Source organism: Pleurodeles waltl, chromosome 11, assembly GCF_031143425.1.
Source record: "Pleurodeles waltl isolate 20211129_DDA chromosome 11, aPleWal1.hap1.20221129, whole genome shotgun sequence".
In the NCBI taxonomy this organism is placed as follows: Eukaryota; Metazoa; Chordata; class Amphibia; order Caudata; family Salamandridae; genus Pleurodeles; species Pleurodeles waltl.
The window spans coordinates 782,374,936-782,395,591 of record NC_090450.1 but is presented as its reverse complement, the minus strand read 5'-3'; the positions used below and the strand labels follow the sequence as shown (position 1 = coordinate 782,395,591).

The window sequence follows — 20,656 nt, the reverse complement described above, 5'->3', positions numbered from 1 at the left end:
CATAAGTAGCTCTGTAATCATGTCTCAGACCTGCCACTGCAGTGCCTGTGTGTGCAGTTTTAACTGTAAATTCGACTTGGCAAATGTACCCACTTGCCAGGCCTAAACCTTCCCTTTTCTTACATGTCAGACACCCCTAAGGTAGGCCCTAGGTAGCCCCAAGGGCAGGGTGCAGTGTATGGTTAACGAAGGACATATAGTAATGTGTTGTATATGTCCTGACAGTGAAATATTGCTAAATTCGTTTTTCACTGTTGCAAGGCCTGTCCCTCTCATAGGTTAACATGGGGGCTACCTTTAAATCTGATTAAAGTGTAGATTCCCTTTGGGGGCGGATGGACATGTGGAGTTTGGGGTCTCTGAGCCCACAATTTAAAAATACATCTTTTAGTAAAGTTGATTTTAAGATTGTGTGTTTGAAAATGCCACTTTTAGAAAGTGAACATTTTCTTCCTTATACCATTTCTGTGACTCTGGCTGTTTGTGGATTCCCTGTCTGGGTCAGTTTGACAGTTGGGCTAGTTGCACCTCACACTAGACAGTGACACAAAGGGAGCTGGGTTGTAGCTTGCATATCCTGATGAGCCATCTGTGCTAGGAGGGAGGGGAGGAGTGGTCACTCACACCTGAAAGGGCTGTGCATGCCCTCACACAATGCAGTCTCCAACCCCCTGATGAGTGTCTGGGGCCTGGCCTGGGCAAGGCAGGATTTCACATTCCACAGAGACTTTACTTTGAAATAGGCCTACTTCATAGGAGAAATTGGGTAGAAAAAGGGCACCCAAAACCACAGACTTTAGAAACACTTCTGGACCCAAGAGGAACCTCTGCCTGGAGAAGAGCTGAATAGCTGAGGAAGAAGAGCTGCCCTGCCTGTGACTGTGCTTTGTGGAGCTATCCTGCAGTTGCTGCTTCTGCCAGAGTAAGAGGGCAAAGACTGAACTTTGTGTGCCCTCCATCTTGAGAAGAAATCTCCAAGGGCTTGATCTAGAGATTACCTCCTGTTGTTTGAAGTCTCAGGGACAGCAAAGACTTCTCTCTGCCAGCGCCTGGAGTCTCTGGAGAGACTCCTAATCTGCCCTGTGGCGCCCATCATCCAGTTCCTGGGACCCTGAAAGGAGAAGCTGGCAGCCTAAAGACAAGAAAATCCACGCACAGAGCGCTGTGCGGGGAAAAGATTGACACAAATCTGATCTGCAACTGATTAAAAGACGCGCTGCCGGCTCCGCAGCTGAGCAATGATGCTCGTAGGAAACGTGACCGAAGAATCAAAGCACGGAGCAGGAGAAACGACGCGCAGCATCGCTGACGGAGGCTGGGAGATCACAACCTGTGCTGCGGGATTTTTGGATCATCGTGCGGCTGGATTTTCGACTCACGTACCGCACGTGCGGGGTTATTTTTGACGCGCACCAGGTACATTTTCACTCTAGCAGCGCTAGTGTGTGTTTAAAACTACTTCAAGACTCTTTTTGCATTTTTATTGATAACTTGACTTGTGTATATTGTATTTTTGTCGGTTTGGTCTTGTTTTGTATAGATAAATATTTCCTATTTTTCTAAACTTGTGTTGTGTCATTTTGTAGTGTTTTCATTAAGTTACTGTGTGTGTTGGTACAAATACTTTACACCTAGCACTCTGAAGTTAAGCCTACTGCTCTGCCAAGCTACCAAGGGGGTAAGCAGGGGTTAGCTAAGGGTGATTCTCTTTTCCCTGACTAGAGTGAGGGTCCTTGCTTGAACAGGGGGTAGCCTGACTGTCAACCAAAGACCCCATTTCTAACAGCCGCCTACATTGTAAAACCCCACTTTTGGTGGGCGCAATGGTGGGAAAATGCACAAAGACTAGAAGGAGTGGCCACCCTCTGCCTGCACCACCCCTCAGGCATAGCAGGCGAGGTGACCTATATTGTGTATGGTAAGAAAGTAGCCAAACAGGGTTAGGGACGTGACCTCTTCCCTCAGGAAGTAGTCATATAGTGGGAATAGCCAACCTAAGGTAGATGGCCCATTGGCCACTACCAGGTACTCCTCTAAATGCCCCCTAAATGCAGTATTTAGTGGGCATCCCTAGACGTATACCTAGATCTGCAGATCAGATTAAACGAACAAAAGAAGACCAGCGACAAAGAAGACCCAAGGCTCAAGAACAGATGTCCTGCTGCAAGAAGAAAAATGCACCTAACCCTTCCTACATAGGACTCGACAATCGCAGCTGAGGAGCCAAATAGACATTGGGCAGGCTCTAAGTAACCCCAGAGGGCCTCCAACCTTCTAAAAATTGCCAAGAACCTCCCTCCAGAGTCATCACTCCTTGCATTACACCTTGCAACCAGCAAGCAATATCTAGTGAAGTCCAGTTCACTGACCGGCTGCTGATCAAAGAACCGGACACAGCAGCTGGACCAATTTTACTCTGAAGGACCCAGAGGACAAACCCTGCAAGTGTGCCAAGTTTGGTGGCACTGCGACATCCAGTGGCTGAACCATGCAATAGCAAGGGGTACCAGACCCCCAACATCGGACACCAAGAAGAAAAGTCCACTCTGGACTCTACAATAACCAGAAGCAAGCACCACTTAAGGGAGTTCAGGACACCCAAGACTCACCCCCCTAGAGTGGCTCTGCTGACCTGCAATCCACTCTCTAAGGGACCTGCCCCCTGGTTCCAAATGCTCCTTTGCGCACTGCTCTTGGCGGACCTATCTGCTATGCACCCAGCCTCCTTGGCCTTTGCATCAGAAAACCAGCTGTGCTCTAGGGGTCCCCAACCCCTTGCAACCTGTACACTCCAAAGGGACCCACCAGACTCACCTTTAAGTCTGCATGTGCAGTGTATTTCCAAGTGGCCCCCCTCTCCAGTCCTGCACCAACTCCAAGACTTTCAGCAGCTGCTCCTGCTTGAACCAGGAATGGCCTGAACTTCCCCGACTGACCCACAGGACACCTATGACCTTGACCTAAAACCAGAAGGTGGCATTTGTGAAAGTATTGCCTGATTTTATATGAATTTTTAAAGTTTTCTCCCATTGATTCCTATGGTGCTTAAATACGCACAAAAAGACTATTTTTGCTAAATTTTGAAAAATCATAACTTGAAAAGCACTTCCCTGATTTTGATGATCTTGGTCTTAAAAAATGTATAAAAATCTCAAGTATTCTTGTAAATTGGTCTGAAGTTATTCTTTTAAGTGTGAGTTCACATTTATTGATACTGTAAGTACAATAAATGCTTAGGACTTCTCCAAGATTGGCCTAACTGCTCAACCAAGCAACCACAAAAATTAGAGCATTCCGTGATCTAGTTTTTACCTCTATGAACCAACGTGGGGTTGCTCACATCATTTTTGTACACTATATACAGAGAGCCAGCCTCCTACACTGGTTATCTCTAAACGTGTGTTTGATGGCCTTTTACTTTACGTTCAGACAGTATAGTATCCCATAGTCTGAAAATGTTTTTTTTTTTTTAATTCTGTCTAGTTTCCTTAATAGGAATATGCATATATCCTATATACTCTGTTTTATATAGTTCCTATGTGACTAGTGTGTTGGATCTATCACCTGAGCACTGGACCTCTGCATCCATTTTTGATTTAGGTCACTTGATCAAACACTCCTTCTGACTAATAGATCGGCGTATGCCATGCATTCCTAACGTGATCTAGCATTTCATCCTTCTAGGATCAATAACGAGATACGATGAGAACTGCACATAACAAAATTATTGGTAAACCATTTAGGATTCAATATTACATTTTTATAGTTATGGGCAATGATTGATTCCCTCCGCAATGAAAGCGTGATGATTTTATTTTCTGCTCTTATGTTTTTTAATGTGAGTCAAGAAAGAGTCAAGGGCTATTTTCAAATACCTGAAGGCAGGTTGATGCCATGATATTTCATCTCAAAACATAGATGTAGACTGTCTAACTCTATTACTTCTAGTACATGAGCGTCTAGCAGCACAGTATGTGGCATAACCATACAATGATTTTTTTTTTCATAAATTGAGCCATGAGAGAAAAAAAATGATCTATGGTCAGATGCTCACGACTACGTACATATGCACTAGGCTGGAACTAGTGGCCACGTAAACATATACCAGACATAATAGATTCTCCATAAATCTGTAAATATATAAAGAAGATAGGTAGTGGGTGGGAGAGGTCCTATGAAGTAATGAAAGGAATTTGTAGTTGAAGGTATGTTAATAAAGAAAATAAGGAGTGGACATCATTTACTCACACATACTCTTTGAGATGTTTCAAACATTTCACGGTGAAAGGCTGTGGTGAATATGTAAACATATCCAATGGAATGCTTGCATGGCCATTTTCACACAACACATATCGGTTAAGGACAAACTATGCTATAAAATAAGACATGAAGATTGAAAGAACACTTGTGTGATGTTGACCACGTGATGCAAGGATCTACAGTACATCTCCATGGACATCAGGCCATGTTCAATGACACTTAATTTGTTCACTTACTGAAATCTCTTTCCCCATGCCAATCTGGGTGAGGTTCGGCTTCATGCCTGATCCAACTTGCCAAATTATCGCTTCTGCTGGTTGGGACTTAAATGGCCACTCACGGGCGTGTAATTCATACCAAATCGTTCTGCGGAAGGAACACAATAAAAAATGTTGGGAAGAGCAGATGCCATTTCAAAGTGTAATCTAATTAACAGAACCACAGGAAATTGCATAAAATAGCCAAAAAGATAGGAAAAAACAACAACTTATAAATGATTAGGTTAGAGCTTAGTGTAAATTGTGAATTTGCAGTGTTTAATAAAATACTTTATTCTCATCAGCAATGCACGAGGTGGATACATTTCCAATATTTGTATAAGAGATCTCAGATGGGCAGTTTCAAAATTACTGTAGATAGTTCTTCAGTATAAAAGACGACTACAGACTGGAAATAATGGTTCTCTATTTTTGGTATATTTCTTAGACGTATTTGCTTATTTGAAATACCTCCCTAAGATCAGGTAAGGATCCTGGAATACTGTACCCAGTAGTAAAACTTCTTAGTTAATAGTTCATGCACTTAAACATATAGCAACCACAACCCCAAGACAGAGATTTACTGTGGACTATATCTGGCCAAATATAATATTATGATTCCAAATTATTATTAGGCATTATTGCTTGTCCCTGGGGGCAATACGAGGCGTTAATTACCTTCCCTTTAGTTATGGGTCCAAGCTACAGGCGAGGGCACTAAACAAACGAGTCATTAACAGATGGAATTACTCTGCAGGCTGTAAAGCTATTTACACCCCGCCAAGTCCTCATCCAAAATAGGAAGCGCTGGAGGAGCATAAGCAGCCTCTCATCTGAATGCCTGGGTGAAAAAACATCTCCGTCCTCCTATAGCACTCTTAGCAATTTCAGCTGCCCTTTCAGCGAAGGCCAGCAAGGCTCCTCATCTTGCTTTTTGAGAACAGAAGCCCAACCAGACAAAGAAAAGTAGAAAATGTTTGCTTATGCCGTTGTACTTTCCCTTGGCTAATTGAGCTTCTTGTGACGAAAAGCATAGGGAGAAGCCAATACAACAGAGGGAGAACCCGCAGCTGTTGGTTAAGGGGCTGAGGGAGAGCAGTGGGTGGATGAAGTCTTTTTTTCAACCAAAACGTTTAGGTGAGAGCACATATGATGCTCTGTCAGCTCACCTTATGCGCCCATACCAAGCAGGCAAGACATACCAGCTGGTCGGCCACAGAATGCTCCTATTTTGGACCTGCGATGTTACATAAAGGGTACAAAGGGAGTATTCTGATTGACTGACCACCCTCTAAGATTCCACTCTGGGTGCTGATATTCGATACTTCTAATTAGGCTGCGATAGAAAATTCAATTTATCTCGAACCACCACGTGACCTTGTGGGTTCTCTGGATTTGTATATAGATAAATTGGCATCCTGTATGTACAATTTTGTAATGTCCAAATACTTAAGCGTTACTTCCTGTACCGGTGGACAATAACAGCAAGTAATTACCCTCCTAGCCGTAGCCGAGGGTGCATAACAAGTGTGTGTGTGTGTGGGGGGCGCGGGGGGGGGGGGTATTCTACCAGCCTTTATTAGCCTGCAGGTGATAGCAATAAAGATGCTAGCACCTCCCACACACCCAAAATAGGTAGTGCTGCAGGAGCAAGAACAGCCTCTCACCTCGATGTTACCCCCAAATTTCAATCCACCCATTTTTTGTTTTCCTCCGCAGGTTGGAATACACTGATTAGTGCAAACCACTGATATGAGAATGATACAAGGTTTTCAGTACTTGAAACAGTAAACCACTTGGGAAATAGGTGGTAGAGAATCGTAAACATGCAGCCACGTTTAGGTCTTTAAATGGCTTTCCTCAATTATGACAATGCTAACCTTTGGCATTTTTCATTTCATTTGCAGCTTCTACATTGGTAGATATTTCTCACTGCTGCAAAATGTTGGTAAAGTTTGAAAATATATCACCTTTCGGTAAAATCTTTGTTTCTGTAAGCTACTTGCAACAGTTATCCATTTTATTTTGCTACAAAATAATTGGCAGTAAATAAGAATTGATGCTTGAGTGACTATTTTCACAAAGGAGGGGCTTCCGATGACATTTATTTCCACAACAAACCTTGTTGTTATTGGATATTTTGATATTTTAGAATTTAGACTCCCTTACAGTTTTTCTATTAGGACTAATGTGTGCGTGTGTGTATTGATTTGTGCTCTGTAGCGCACTTACAAGAGCGAATCAACTATATGCAAATTAATGTAAGCACCAAACTGAAAGGAGACATTAAGGGAGCTGTCATAACTATTATCATGATACATCATCTTGGAAACAGTTCAGAGCCAACATGCTCTCTTACAACCAGCCTAGATGTCCTCCAGACAATCACTAATGGCCATCAGACATCTCTTCTTCCACTTGTGCTAGCCTCTGGGTATCACCTGTGCACACCTGTAAACTCAGATTGTACCCGACTATATTCTAGCCATCACATGCAACTAAACGGGTGACTGAAATGATGACATATTTTCACGAAACTTGATGTTTTGTCTAAACATAGTGTCTCCACTCGTCCCTACCATGCACCTACACACCATGGTACCATCATTGTGAACATATTCTACATTTGTTTAGCTTCAAATAATAATTTCTAATAATAATAGTTTTTTGTTTCGTGTCCTTACTTCGGCGAAACAGTGTGTGGAAATCAAGAAAATCGCTGTAGACTCTTGCAGGGTAGGTTATTTCTTAAAGTGGATCCATTCCAGATGCATTTTAGTGATATTCATGGAGCACCGGTCTTTTTTCGCATTCCAAATGTTAATTTGGTAAACATGCGTTACCTTAGGGCTAAGGGAAATAGGCTGCATGTGACTTGAGTTGGCCTGGTATGCAACAATACAAATCCTGAAGTTACTCAATCCTTAATTTTTCTCCTGGCTTCATAGTCACATGTCATGGTGAACACTTTTACTTGTGTGTACAGACACGATATTGAACTGTATATAGCACAATGAACGTGCAAGAGCTGGTGCTAAAAAGGTAATAGTGAGCTCCCACCTGCTGAAAATCAACATAAATAGTTTATCTCTTGGTTATTCCAGGAGCTATAAGGTGCAGAATAAGGAGTATTAAGACAGATGCCACCGTAGAAGCGCTGCAAGCAGCCCAGAATTGCGCTAAGGAATGTGAATGCAAAGGTGCGAACCAGAAGAGTTCGGTGGGCCTCATTAAACACATATATAAAAGGAAAGGTACCAGGGTGATGAAAGGGTGGGAGACAGCAACAGGTGAAAGAGCAAGATCCGAAGAGGCACAAACTGGAAAATTACCACAAGTAGGCATTTATCCCCTCCGCCCTTTACCAGGATACCTCTGTTGGATGCCTTGGGGTGAGGAATTACGACGAGATGCTGGGCCAGTCAGCTCTGCTGCATCCCTGCTCTTAGGTCTCTTGGGCAGAAGAGGCAAGGCAGAAGGAGAGTAAAGCCAGTGCATTGTTTTCTCTGCACAAGTATGCGAGGACTAATCCGTGACAGGATGATAAAGGAAAGAAAACTGCAGAAACTGGATTATTTTTCAAACCTATGATGCGGACAAATTGTCAATATGTTTTTATCAAGCACAGCATTTACCATTTATGCTGCTCTACAATCAGATTCAAAGAACCTAGTTTTGTGACATGTTGGTTAAGATTAAATAGACACAGAACCTGAGTGAATAGTATGTTTGCGAACACTTTTTGAGTGTGCATTTTCTTAGTAACAATTTCAGTTTTGGGTGCTGCATACCAGCTCGTCCACTGCCATGCACCAGCACTTTATCTGAGAGTCCAAGCAATGCCATTCACCAGGATTCTCACTGCCAGTCCCGCCGGCCAGCACCTGGGATAGCTGATCTTCTAATTGGAAACCTTGCCTTGATGAGCGAAGTAATCATTCTTAACCACATCTCATCCCTCAAGTCATTCCCTCCACTTAGTTGGAAGGGACATTAAAGGGGGCTTTAGCTTCTGCAGTACCTCCTTTAAAAAGGCTCCGGTCCTCCAAAGATAACATATTGAACTATGAAATAGGATGGACTTAACCTGCCTGGAGGGAAGGAGTATAGGCCCACATTTATTTAGAATTTAGCAGCGACTTTCCTAATCAGAAGGAGGTAACTTCATAAAGACAAGGACCGGAACAAGTCACATGAGTAACTAAGCATGTGTGGGTTAGGGTGCACTGATCATCAACGAGGAAAGAATGTGTATAGTTTGTTCTTTGTCTCTATGCTTTTCATTGAAAACAAAAGTGTTTTAGAAAAGCAAAGTCTAAATTCCGCCCACACATGCAGCTTTAAGCCAGTGCTGTTAAATGGAGTTGTGAAAAAACACAGATGCTTATGAAAGTATCCATAAATAGCATGTTCAACATAAACAAGTTGGCAAATTATAAACTCAGACAATGACAGCAGCACTAGGCAACTGGAGTGAATTTACTGATAAAAGCAGCAATTCGGTAGTTTAGTATTTTTATTACTTTAATTTGGTAATGTTTCTTTTTTTAATTTTACATTACTTCACTCATCGGCCTTTTTACTTATTTTGTATACCTCATTGGTGTTTTCTATGGTCCGGACGCCATCTGTTGAGGGGTTTAGCTTGGAGTGAAGGAGTCGACTGTCTGTAAAGGAATGGCTCTAAATGAGTTTCGTAAATATGGATGGGTCCTCTTCCACTAGCACTGTCAGTGGAATAATCTCCACACCACTGAGCTCCCGAGTGAATCTTTCAACCTCTTCTATTCAAAGTATCACACCTTTAAGTAGGGCAGCAAAGATAACGAATTCTGGCTGTCCAATATTTGGCGGAAGGTGATAATATTTTTGTGTGGGCGGGTCTTTTAGCCCCCTTGCACCTGTGGACGATAGTCTGCACCTTGGAATTAAACATGCTGATCACTGGGAGCTACTGTGAGAAACTACGTGCTTGGAACACAGAATTCCTTGTAATGCAATCACATATTCCCATGCTGCTGCTTCGGCACATTCTCCAACGAAAGGACAGATTTAACAGTAAGCCCTGACTTGACTACAGCTATAATTGTTGTACGTTATTCACCCTTTAGGATAAAGGGCCAATTGTGTCAACAAGGTCTAACCTGAAATTGGCAAAGAAGTATTACTCAGATTTGTGGGCGACAGACCGGAGTTGCAAAGGACCCTGATAGTTGAAATTGGTTACTGGAAGAGGTGGTTCTACTCAAAAGAACTTCACAATACTAAAAAGGAAGCAAACGCTCTGAAAAGGGTTAATTGGCCCAGGAGAAAAATATGTTTTGCTGTCAGTGGAGCCTTGTCTAGGATTTCCAGATTTGATGGTGACTGGACAGGCACTGAGTTTGTCAGGTTGTTATATCAGGTCGGGAAGATGTACGTACAGTTAAGCATAATCACCATGGGAATGAAAAAGGTTATCATAGCTATGACGTCATGATGTCCCAAAATAAGCATGACAAGTCTGAAACCCCTGAAAGGATATTCAAGTAATGACAATACGTCAAGTGGCAAAAGGAGGTTTCAATATTGCACTGGATATACATTGACTTGGGTGTTACCCTGCATGCTGCTTTTAAAAGTCACTGTTTCCATGAAAAAGTGAAGTGTGATAATGACGTAGCCATTACAGGTATCCCCTCCAGGAAACGCTTACCCACTGAGCACTGGCAAGAATGGCTTGGGATACTTGGAAAGATAAATTAGCTATTGATTTGAGATCACAATTCAGAAAACAATTGACAAAGAGGCTGTCAGGAGAATCATATCTGTGAGTGTCAAAAAAGTTCACTTTGCAATCTTACCAGGGAGACCTAAATACAGGGATAGACGTGAAGTCTCAAAGTATTTTTATCTTATCTTATCCCTAAACGAAATTTCAAAGTGTGCTCCCTTCTCTGAGTTTGAGGCCATCCTGATGCCAAAATAAGACCTGGTGATAAAGCATGCTTGTAACAGAGTGGGCCAGGGGCTAAAAGAAAACTGAGATATATTAGGTATTTATACTCCAGTTAGTTGCAGCTCATGGTTTGAGGATACCTATGTGATTTATTCACAATTATGATAGGCTAGTGTCAAGGAAACATCTTACGTCACAGGGCCTCTGCAAAAACAACTCCATGAAGAAATCATATCTTGAAAAACATGAATGCAAGTTCTCACTTCATACAATTCATACCCTTTGTTAGAGCTAGCATCCTTGGAATGCTTTCCGCTTTTTTGCCTTCAGACCTCCTGTTTTGCTGACCTCGTTTTTGCTGGCTTTAGAACACTGGGCACTTTACCATACTAACTTTTCTTATTAGTCCCTGGTAAAGTGCACTACATTTGCTCAAGCTCTTTACATTAAATGCTACTAGTGGGTCCGCAGCATTAATTGTGCCACCCACTTCATATTAAATTTATTTATAAGTCCCTGGTAAAGTGCAATACATGTGCTCAGTGTCTGTAAACCAAATGCTGTTAGTGGGTCTGCAGCACTAAATCAAATCAAATTAGCTTTATTCGATTTTTTTGAAATCATAAAATCACACATAATAGACAGTAAAAGAATATGTGGAAAGAAAACAACAGGTCGCATACAGCTAAAGTATAAAATCTACTTCTCAGTCATTGATAACATGTGGTGACTTCCTATGTCAAAAAATGTCCCATAAGAATTTAGACATGATATTACAGTTTTATATGGTTGGCAGAGACTGTAAAAACACATAAGCGGGTCGACATTGCACCAATTCCATAGATCTCAATAATGGCAGCAAAAATGTCTTTCTTGGCAAGTTATACAGTGTACAGAATAAAACCGTATGAAAAGTACTTTGCTCAGTAACCTTGTCGCACAGACATTTGGCCATAGGCCTCGACCAGTCATTTGTGGTTGGAAAGCTCACCAAATGGTGAAAGAGGTCTAGCCTAAACCCTGGCTAAAACAAATCTATGCTGTTCATTGCTCACCTCCTTTAGATACAGTTTCATGCCGAATGAGGATAGGATCAACTGACTTTCAACAACACTTGGCTTAAGTAGTTCAGCAGATAGACTTAGGGGCATATTTATACCCTATTTGCGCCAAATTTGCATCATTGTTTTTACACAAATTTGGTGCAAAACTAACTCTATATTTATATTTTGACGTTAGACCACCTCTAACGTCAAAATATTGGAGTTTGCACCATTTTTTAGATGCGTGAACCTATCTTATGCCAATGAGATGCAAGGGAGGCATTCCCATCAAAAAATTGTGCTAACCCCATAGCCCTACATTTATCCCCCTATGCTAAAATGACGCACAGTAAGGAGGAGAGGCTAAATAATGTTGCAAAGCTTGATTTGCACCATTATTTAACTCCTCGGTCAGACCAGGTGTTAAGGGACCTGTGGATCCATTTTCATGGTTAAACACCATGGAATGGGCCCACAAGTGCCCTCCTCAAGCCCCAGGAACACCCCCACCGACAACAAAGGGACACCGGAGGATGGGGGACCCCATCCCAGGTAAGTAGGGTAAGTATATGTATTTTCTTTCTTTAATTAAAGTGCCATCGGGGACCCAACTTGGGTCCCCCTGCATAGCCCAGGGTGCAATGGCCATCCCAAGGGGACAATGGTCCCCTGTGCTGGCCATTGGGGTGGTAGGCATGACTCCTGTCTTTTCTAAGACAGAAGTCATGTGTTATGGATGGTTTTGCATCAGAAAATGATGCTACGCTGGTTAGAGTCATCTTTTTTTACTCTAACCAGCCTAACGTAATTTTTTGGGGCAAAACCCCCTTCTCTCATACCACCAGCCCCACCCGGCTAACGTCATTTTTTTAAGCTAGCCCACCCTTTGCACCGACTTGCTCCATTCCATAAATATGGCGCCTGGCTGGTGCTCAGGAATGGTGTAAGCCAGTGCGAAACCTTTTGGTGCAAAACTGTGTTAGTGCAGTTTTGCACCAAAAAGTATAAATATGTCCCTTAGTTCTTCTAAGTGTGACACTCTTTTATCAGGGTTTTTCTTGTAACAGGTCATAGAGTTTCCCGTTTATAATAACAACCTTGGTGCCCCAGATCACTCATAAAATCTTTTTACAAATCCTAACCATTGTACTCTTCTTGCATGGGAGGACCTAAGACAGTCCCCTATAATTTCTTGGTTCAGCTTGGTGTACTCTGAAGTCCATATATTGTGCCATAGTAGGATCGGTTGTATTTTAACTAGTTTTAAAATGAGCGGGACCCCTAGTTCAGAACGACATACCTGTGATGGACTACTCTGTGGGAGCGAAAGAAGATACTTCAAGAAGGTATTCTCTGTAAGCTGTAGGGGCTCATGGTTTACATGGCCCCAAAGGCCTGCCCCATCCAGGGCCGTTGACATACATTTGGACTTGAATACTGTTAGTATATCCCTAGGGGGGTTTCTTTCCAACCTTGCAAGCAAAATTGCACAGGGTAGTAACAGTTTTCTGAAAGTGCAGCCCTCTAGTTCTAGTTGCCATCCACCATGTCTCTTTTGAAGTGAACATGATCACCAGGTAGGAGAAGGATGTGACGTAGTAAATTCTAGTGTCTTTTATCATTAGGCTCAGTGTTTTCGGTATCACTTTCCCACACCTCATGGCAAATGTCTTACTTTTGTTAACTAATAAGCCCAGTTCCTCCATATAGGGCTCGAAGCGGGTTAGTAACTGTTGCAGTGTGAGGGGAGCTTGTGACATAAGAACAGCATCATCAGCATGCAGTAGGGCAGGAATGGGCCGGGACCCAAAGTGAGGCATGTTGTAAAGGTCAGCACATAGTACATTACCCAAACTATCTGTGCCGCCCAATTCAGTAGCCCTTCTAACATGTCTCAGCCCTGCCACTGCAAAGCCTGTGTTTGCAGTTTTAAACTGCCATGTCGGTAAAGGGGGGAAGACACAAACTGCCTCACATTTCAGCACCATTTCCCCCTTGCATATTGGTCAATGTAGTACATAGTTTCACGCTGAATTCAAAGTTTGTCTATAATATTTACCAAAGCTGGTGCAGCCACTGCTGTATATCTATACACATGTTTCTGGATTATTCCGTTATCAGTAGAGAATTGTTCTGGGGTTGCTGGGCATGCTGCCACAAATTTCTTCACGTAACAATACCACTCCAGGCACTGAGGAGCGCCAAAGCTTGTCAGCTTGTAGGCTCACAGGAGCCTTTTTAAACAGCAAAGGGTGGTAGGGGCAAACTGTCTCACATCTCGGCGCCATTACCTCTATGCATCTTGGTCAGTGCTGTACATAATTTTATGCTGATTTCAAAGTTCATCAACAATATTTACCAAAGCTTGTGGAGCCATTGCTTGTATCTCTAGACACATGTGTTTCTGGATTATTCTATCATCAATAGAGAATTGTTTTGGGAGTGCTGGACATGCTGCCACATATTTCCTCAGGTAACAATACCATTCCGGGCATGTAGAAGCTCCAAAGCTTGCCAGCTTGTAGACTCACAGGAGCCTTTTTAGACAGTAAAGACTCGTAAAGTTGGCCCTTTTCTTAATTTAACCATCTGGTGACTTCTGTCTGTCTCTGAATACACATCACAGTGAGTTACAGTAGTGCTCTTGTGCATTTCTTCCAGAAAGCTACACACAAAGGGAGCTTAGGTGTGCCTGATGGGCAATCTACAACCTGATGAGCCATCCTGGGCAGGATGGCATGTAGGAGCTGACACTTTCACTTGAAAGGGCTGTGTCCTGATCCCAGATAAAGGCATGCTCCCCTGTAGTGAGTCTGGAGCCAGGACAGGAAGGGCAGGGACTCTGTGTACTTCAAAGACCTCTATTTGAAGTCCCCCTCACTTCAAAGGCAACACTGGGTATTAGAAGTTGACCTCAGACACCATCAACTCAGTACACATTTGGACCTGTGGATACTCTGCCAAGAAGAAGGGCTGTTGTTGCTGAAAGGACTGTCACTCTGCTAAACTCTGCTGGACTCCTGGTCTGCTGTGCTGACTGATGCCCTCCTTGCCTGGTAGTGAGAAGAACTGGATCTGAATCTCTCCAACCCAGAACTAAAGTGACTCCAAGGGCTTGCTGGCTTGCCTCCTGTTCTTGTGAAGTCTCCGGGACATCAAATGCTTTTCTTCATACTGCAAAAGCACCTGGACATTGATTGCAGCAAGTATTACCCTGCTAGGTGGGGCAAATCCAGTCCTGGGCCCTTGGAAGTGGGTGCAAAGTTTTGTAACTGCCACAACCTGCGCATCAATGCAGTTCTGCTGATCGGAGCCAGAGTATCTCCATCAACGCAGATACATCTCTGCTGCGGAGAGGTAGAGGACACCGCAGTGGTGTTGACGCCGGTGCACAGACACTGCTACGAGAATAGGGAATTCCGCATTGCAGACTGCGTGAAGCATCACCGCCATTCCCAAGGCATCTCCAACTTTGTGCGGCTCAGAGCTGACACGCTGCATACATCTGCAGGATCGACGCTAACGCATCGCCTCCTATGCCCCTCGTATCTTGTCCTCAACGTCAATGCGACTTTGAACTAAGGTACTGTATTCAGCGGGCCAAGGCTGGTCCCTGTATCCGACCTCAGCTCCATCACACGTGGCTTGACGTTTCAGGTTTGACCCGGTCTAGAGCAACCAGATAGCTTTGGTTGGCATTTTATGCTTCTAAGCACTACTTATTCTTTAAAAAAATCATATCAAAACTTCTACTGTATGGATTTTTGTCGGTTGAGTCTAGTTTTGTTAATTAAATGAAGATCTATTTTTCAAACCTTTTGTGGTATCTCTTTGTGTGGTGTTTTCACTATTTTACTGTTTGCAGTGTTGCACAAATACTTTACACATTGCCTCTTAAGTTAAGCCTAACTACTTGGTGGCAAGCTACCAGATGGTGAGCACAGGTTAATGTATGGTGTGTATCTGACTTAGCCTGGCTAGCACTGTGGTTCCTGCTTGGTCAGGGTGCATAACTCTGCCGACCAGAAACCCAGTTTCTAGCACCCTTGTAGCAATTTCATTATTGAGGGTCCAAAACACCAAAAATGGTGCACCAAATTTGATTCAGAGAGAAGTGCATGTTTAAGAGACACAAAAACATATATTTGTGAGGTATTTAAGTATGGTACTGTACCGCAAATAGTAAACATATGTAGGAAAAGACAATTGCAGATGGCATAACCATTAAATTACAAATCATCTTTTTTCAGAGGACTAAACATAACAACGATGCAGAATAAGGGATACTTAAAATGTGACACTCAGCGGTAACAGATAAATGAAATAAAACTTGAATTAAATTTAAATATTAAGCTGTGATGTTGAACGAAGGGTAAATGAGGGCAGGTGCTTACGCAAACCAGGAGGAAATAGAAAATGGATTACTGGGAAATTGAAAAGGAGTAATGTGGACATCTGAGAATATGTGGAATTGCAGTTACACAGTTATGAACCTCGTCAAAAAAGAAGGAAAGGCAAGAAGTTGCAAATACAGATGAGGGTATGAACAGACCAATATGTTAATTAAGGGCAAGTGTTGAATTATGATAAATTTAATGATGTAAATGCAGGACTCCATGAGTGGATGTGGTGCATTTGAATAGAGCAAGGCATTGACTGTAAATAACTGTGGAAAGCCTGTAGTGGATAATTTCATCCACCTAAAGTTTGAGTTCTGGAAAGAACAAGAAGCTTAGATCTACCCATCAGTGCTCAAGTTTTTCACAGATGCAGTGTTAAAGCATGCTCCTACTCTGTCTAGTAGTAAATCACTGTTTGCTAATATGTACACACACAGCTGTCTTATAAAAACTCACAGTTGTTTCTACTTTTTCTTGTAATCTGTCTTTCTAATTTCAGCCTGCTCATCATTCCCTCCCAGCCAGTGGTATGTGGAGAGGCCCTCTCAGCAACAATGCACCCAGGCAGCCTCTTTGCAGCTGATGCTTCTCTGCTGAGGTGGTCTGGCAGCTAAGTCCCTTGCGGGGTGTCCACAACTCTTGCAAGAGATGGTGTTGATGCTGTAGTGGTTGGGGTTTAGAGGTACAATTTCTGTGGGTGGTGCTGGTACTCCTGCTTCAGGAGTGATGACTTGCATCATGGGTAATATGGGTGCTCCTGTTAGATAGACTGGCTGTGGTAGTGAGAGAAAACTGTTCCACTGGTGTTGAAAATTGAACTGTCCAGGCTGTTGCAATTTTTGGCATCTCTCGTGCAGCCATAGGGACAGCTGATCCCACACTATTGACAGAAACTTTTACGTAAGACTCCTTTGAACATTCCCACATCAATCAGGAAAACCTGGGTACTGTTTTAGCGGAGGGGATGAGTGACGAACAAAGAATTAGAGGACTAATTAGAGAGGAAAGGGGAAAATATGTTCACATAAAGAGGTGTGGCCAAGCAGAACAAATAGGAAAAGTAAGCCCAGGAGAAACAGTGGAGTTGGTGATCAAGTTCATGTTCCAAGAAGCAGAACTCTTAAAAATCATTAGATCAGGTAGGTGTGACATGGCAGCTGGTCCAAATGGTATACCAGAAGCAATTTACAAAGAAAATCTACAGTTCTGGGCAGATAAGCTCATCACCCTAATGAATCATGCCCTTTTTTCAGACACCGTGCCCTATGCTTGGCATGGCTCCTTCTTAAATCCAATGTTCAAAGGACTTGACAGGTCCAAACTCGAAAATTATCGTCTGACAGCGTTATTGGACTCTGAGGCCAAGTATTTTGCTTCAACTCTTTTAAACAAATTAAACATCTGAGCCCGCACAAAAAATATCATCCCCATAAACCAGATGGGTTTTATGAAAGGGTCTGGGACAGAAACGAATATCTTGGCATTGACCCTTTTCATAGATACATTGAAAAAGGAAAAACAACCACTGCATCTATATTTCTTAGACTTTAAGTCGGCCTTTGACGGTGTTGACCCTGAAAAACTCTGGATGAAACTCCTCAAGTAGGGTATTCCCCAACTGCTCCAGAGAGGGATACTATTGCTGTACCTGGATATGAATTAAATAGACAAAGGCACCTAGCTCTCCTGGAAAATAACTTAAAAGGCCTTAAACAGGGTTGTGTCCTTGCACAGTTTCTTTTCAGTCTTTTCTTGGCAGAGCTAACAAAGTCACTCAATTTGGTAAATAGTCACCCTGAGCGACTGGGCCCACTGTTACTAAGCCCCCTATTGTACACAGACAATGTGTTCCTCTGCAGTCAAACAAAGGTTGGTCTGCAGCGTCTAATAGATGCGCTCTCGGAATGTGTCCAGGAGAACACACTGAAAATAAACAGAAGATCAAATTAATGAATGGCCAAAAATAATCACACTAAAAGATGGTTTCTAAAAGGACTGCCACTAGAACAAGTAGAAGCTTACAAATACTTGGTTGTCGGGTAGACAACAAAAGATAGTTTACAAATACTTGGTTGCCGGGTAGACAACAAAAGATAATTTCAGAAGCAAAAGCAAAAGCATGACCTAAAAAGACAGGGTTTTGCCCTCAAAGTAGCTTTTGCACATTCTTTAACAATCTAAATGGTTCTACCCTATCACCAATGCTGACGGTGATGGCCACAAAGTTGGTCCTGACCCTCATTTACGAAAGTGACATGCTGCAAGGTTGGGATATAGCTCGGCTTGGAATTTTGGTAATCAATCAATCAATTTTGGTAAAGTGCAGATTGTTAGAAATGGGGTCTTTGGTTGGCAGTCAGATTAGCCCCTGTCCAAAAAAGGACCCTCACTCTAGTCAAGGTAAAAGAGAATCACCCTAAGCTAACCCCCGCTCACCTCCTTGGTAGCTTGACATGAGCAGTAAGCTTAACTTCAGAGTGCTAGGTGTAAAGTATTTGTACCAACACACACAGTAACTCAATGATAACACTACAAAATGACACAACGCAGGTTTAGAAATATAGAGAATATTTATCTAAACAAAACAAAACCAAAATGACAAAAATCCACAATACACAAGTCAAGTTATCAATTAAAAAGCAAAAAAGTCTTCACGTAGTTTTAAACACAACGCTAACGCTGTTAGCGTGAAAATGCAGCTGGGTGCGTCAAAAATAACCCAGAATGGGTGAGTGTGCATCCAAAAGGGCTTGTGATGCGTTGATATCACTCACGAGCGAGACATTGCATAATTTCTCCATCAGTCGGGTCGGCGTGCGTCTTTTCTTCTCTCCGCAGGAGATCGATACATCGATCCGGTCAGCAGTCTCAGGTCCGGGCAGGCCTTACGTTGTTTTTACAAGCCCAGCGATGTTTGCATCAGAAATCCAGCCGCACAATGATCCAAAAACCACGCAGTGCGGGTTGGGATCTCACCAGCCTCCGTCAGCAATGCTGCGCTTCATTTATCCAGCCACGTATGTCGATCTTCTGGTCGCATTGTGGGCGAGCGTCGATTTTCAGCCATGAAGCCGCCGGCGCGTCGATTTTTCAGCCGCAGATCAGAGTCGCAAAGATCTTTTCCCCGCACTGTGGTTTGTGCGTGGATTTCTCACTCTTGACCTGCCAGCTTCTCCTTTCAGGGCCCCAGGAACTCGAGGGGCACCACTTGGCAGACTAGGAGTATCAGCAGAGGCCCCAGGAGGCAAGCTCTAAATCAAGCCGTTGAAGAGTTCTTCACAAGATGGAAGGCACACAAAGTCCAGTCTTTGTGCTCTAGCACAGGCAGAAGCAGCAACTGCAGGATAGCTCCACAAAGCACAGTCACAGGCAGGGCAGCTCTTTCTCGTCAGCTCTTCAGCTCTTCTCCAGGCAGAGGTTCTGCTTGGTTTCCAGAAGTGTTCTAAAGTCTGTGGTTTTGGGTGACCTTCTTATACCCATTTTGCCCTTTGAAGTAGGCCTATTTCAAAGAAAAGTCTCTCTTGTTTGTGAAATCCTGCCTTGCCCGGACCAGGCCCCAGACACACACCAGGGGGTTGGAGACTGCATTGTGTGAGGGCAGGCACAGCCCTTTCAGGTGTGAGTGACCACTCCTCCCCTCCCTCCTAGCACAGATGGCTCATCAGGAAATGCAGACTACACCCCAGCTCCCTTTGTGTCACTGTCTAGTGAGACGTGCAACTAGTCCAACTGTCAAACTGACCCAGACAGGGAATCCACAAATAGGCAGTCACAGAAATGGTTTAAGCAAGAAAATGCTCACTTTCTAAAAGTGGCATTTCAAAAAACACAATCTTAAAATCAACATTACTAAAAGATGTATTTTTAAATTGTGAGCTCAGAGACCCCAAACTCCACATGTCTACCCGCTCCCAAAGGGAATCTACATTTTAATCATATTTAAATGTAGCCCCTATGTTAACCTATGAGAGGGACAGGCCTTGCAACAGTGAAAAAACGAATTTAGCAATGTTTCACTGTTAGGACATGTAAAACACATTACTATATGTCCCCCCTTAACCATACACTGCACCCTGCCCTTGGGGCTACCTAGGGCCTACCTTAGGGGTGTCTTACATATAACAAAAGGGAAGGTTTAGGCCTGGCAAGTGGGTACACTTGCCAAGTCGAATTTATAGGTAAAACTGCACACACAGACACTACAGTGGCAAGTCTGAGACATGATTACAGAGCTACTTATGTAGGTGGCACAACCAGTGCTGCAGGCCCACTAGTAGCATTTGATTTACAGGCCCTGGGCACCTCTAGTGCACTTTACTAGGGACTTACTAGTAAATCAAATATGCCAATCATGGATAAGCCAAAAATATACACATTTTCTATAGAAGCACTTGCACTTTAGCACTGGTTAGCAGTGGTAAAGTGCCCGAGTAACAAAAACAGCAAAAACAGAGTCCAGCACACATCTACAACCTGGGAAACAGAGGCAAAAAGTTAAGGGAGACCCCGCCAAGGATGAAAAGTCTAACAAGTGTCCCCCTCAGCTGAAAGTGGGAGCAACTACCCAACCTCATGGGAGTTCCCAACCTGGACAGACCATCAGCATTGGCGTGTTCTGTACCAGGACGGTGTTCCATCGTAAAGTCCATCCCCTGTAGGGAAATGGACCACCTCAACAGTTTTGGATTCTCACCCCTCATCGGCATTAACCATCTGAGGGGCCTTTGGTCAGTCTGAACCCAGAAGTGAGTCCCAAAC

At 43.2% G+C, this 20,656-nt stretch overlaps 1 protein-coding gene across 1 annotated transcript in view; it reads right to left on the bottom strand.

The window, feature by feature from the left end:
* KSR2 (kinase suppressor of ras 2) overlaps nucleotides 1-20,656 on the bottom strand; it is a 2,099,185-nt gene that overhangs the window by 22,638 nt on the left and 2,055,891 nt on the right. Inside the window, exon 18 of the mRNA XM_069212691.1 lies at nucleotides 4,497-4,626. Within this exon, the coding sequence (XP_069068792.1) occupies nucleotides 4,497-4,626 (130 nt within the window). The remainder of the gene's footprint in view (nucleotides 1-4,496; nucleotides 4,627-20,656) is intronic.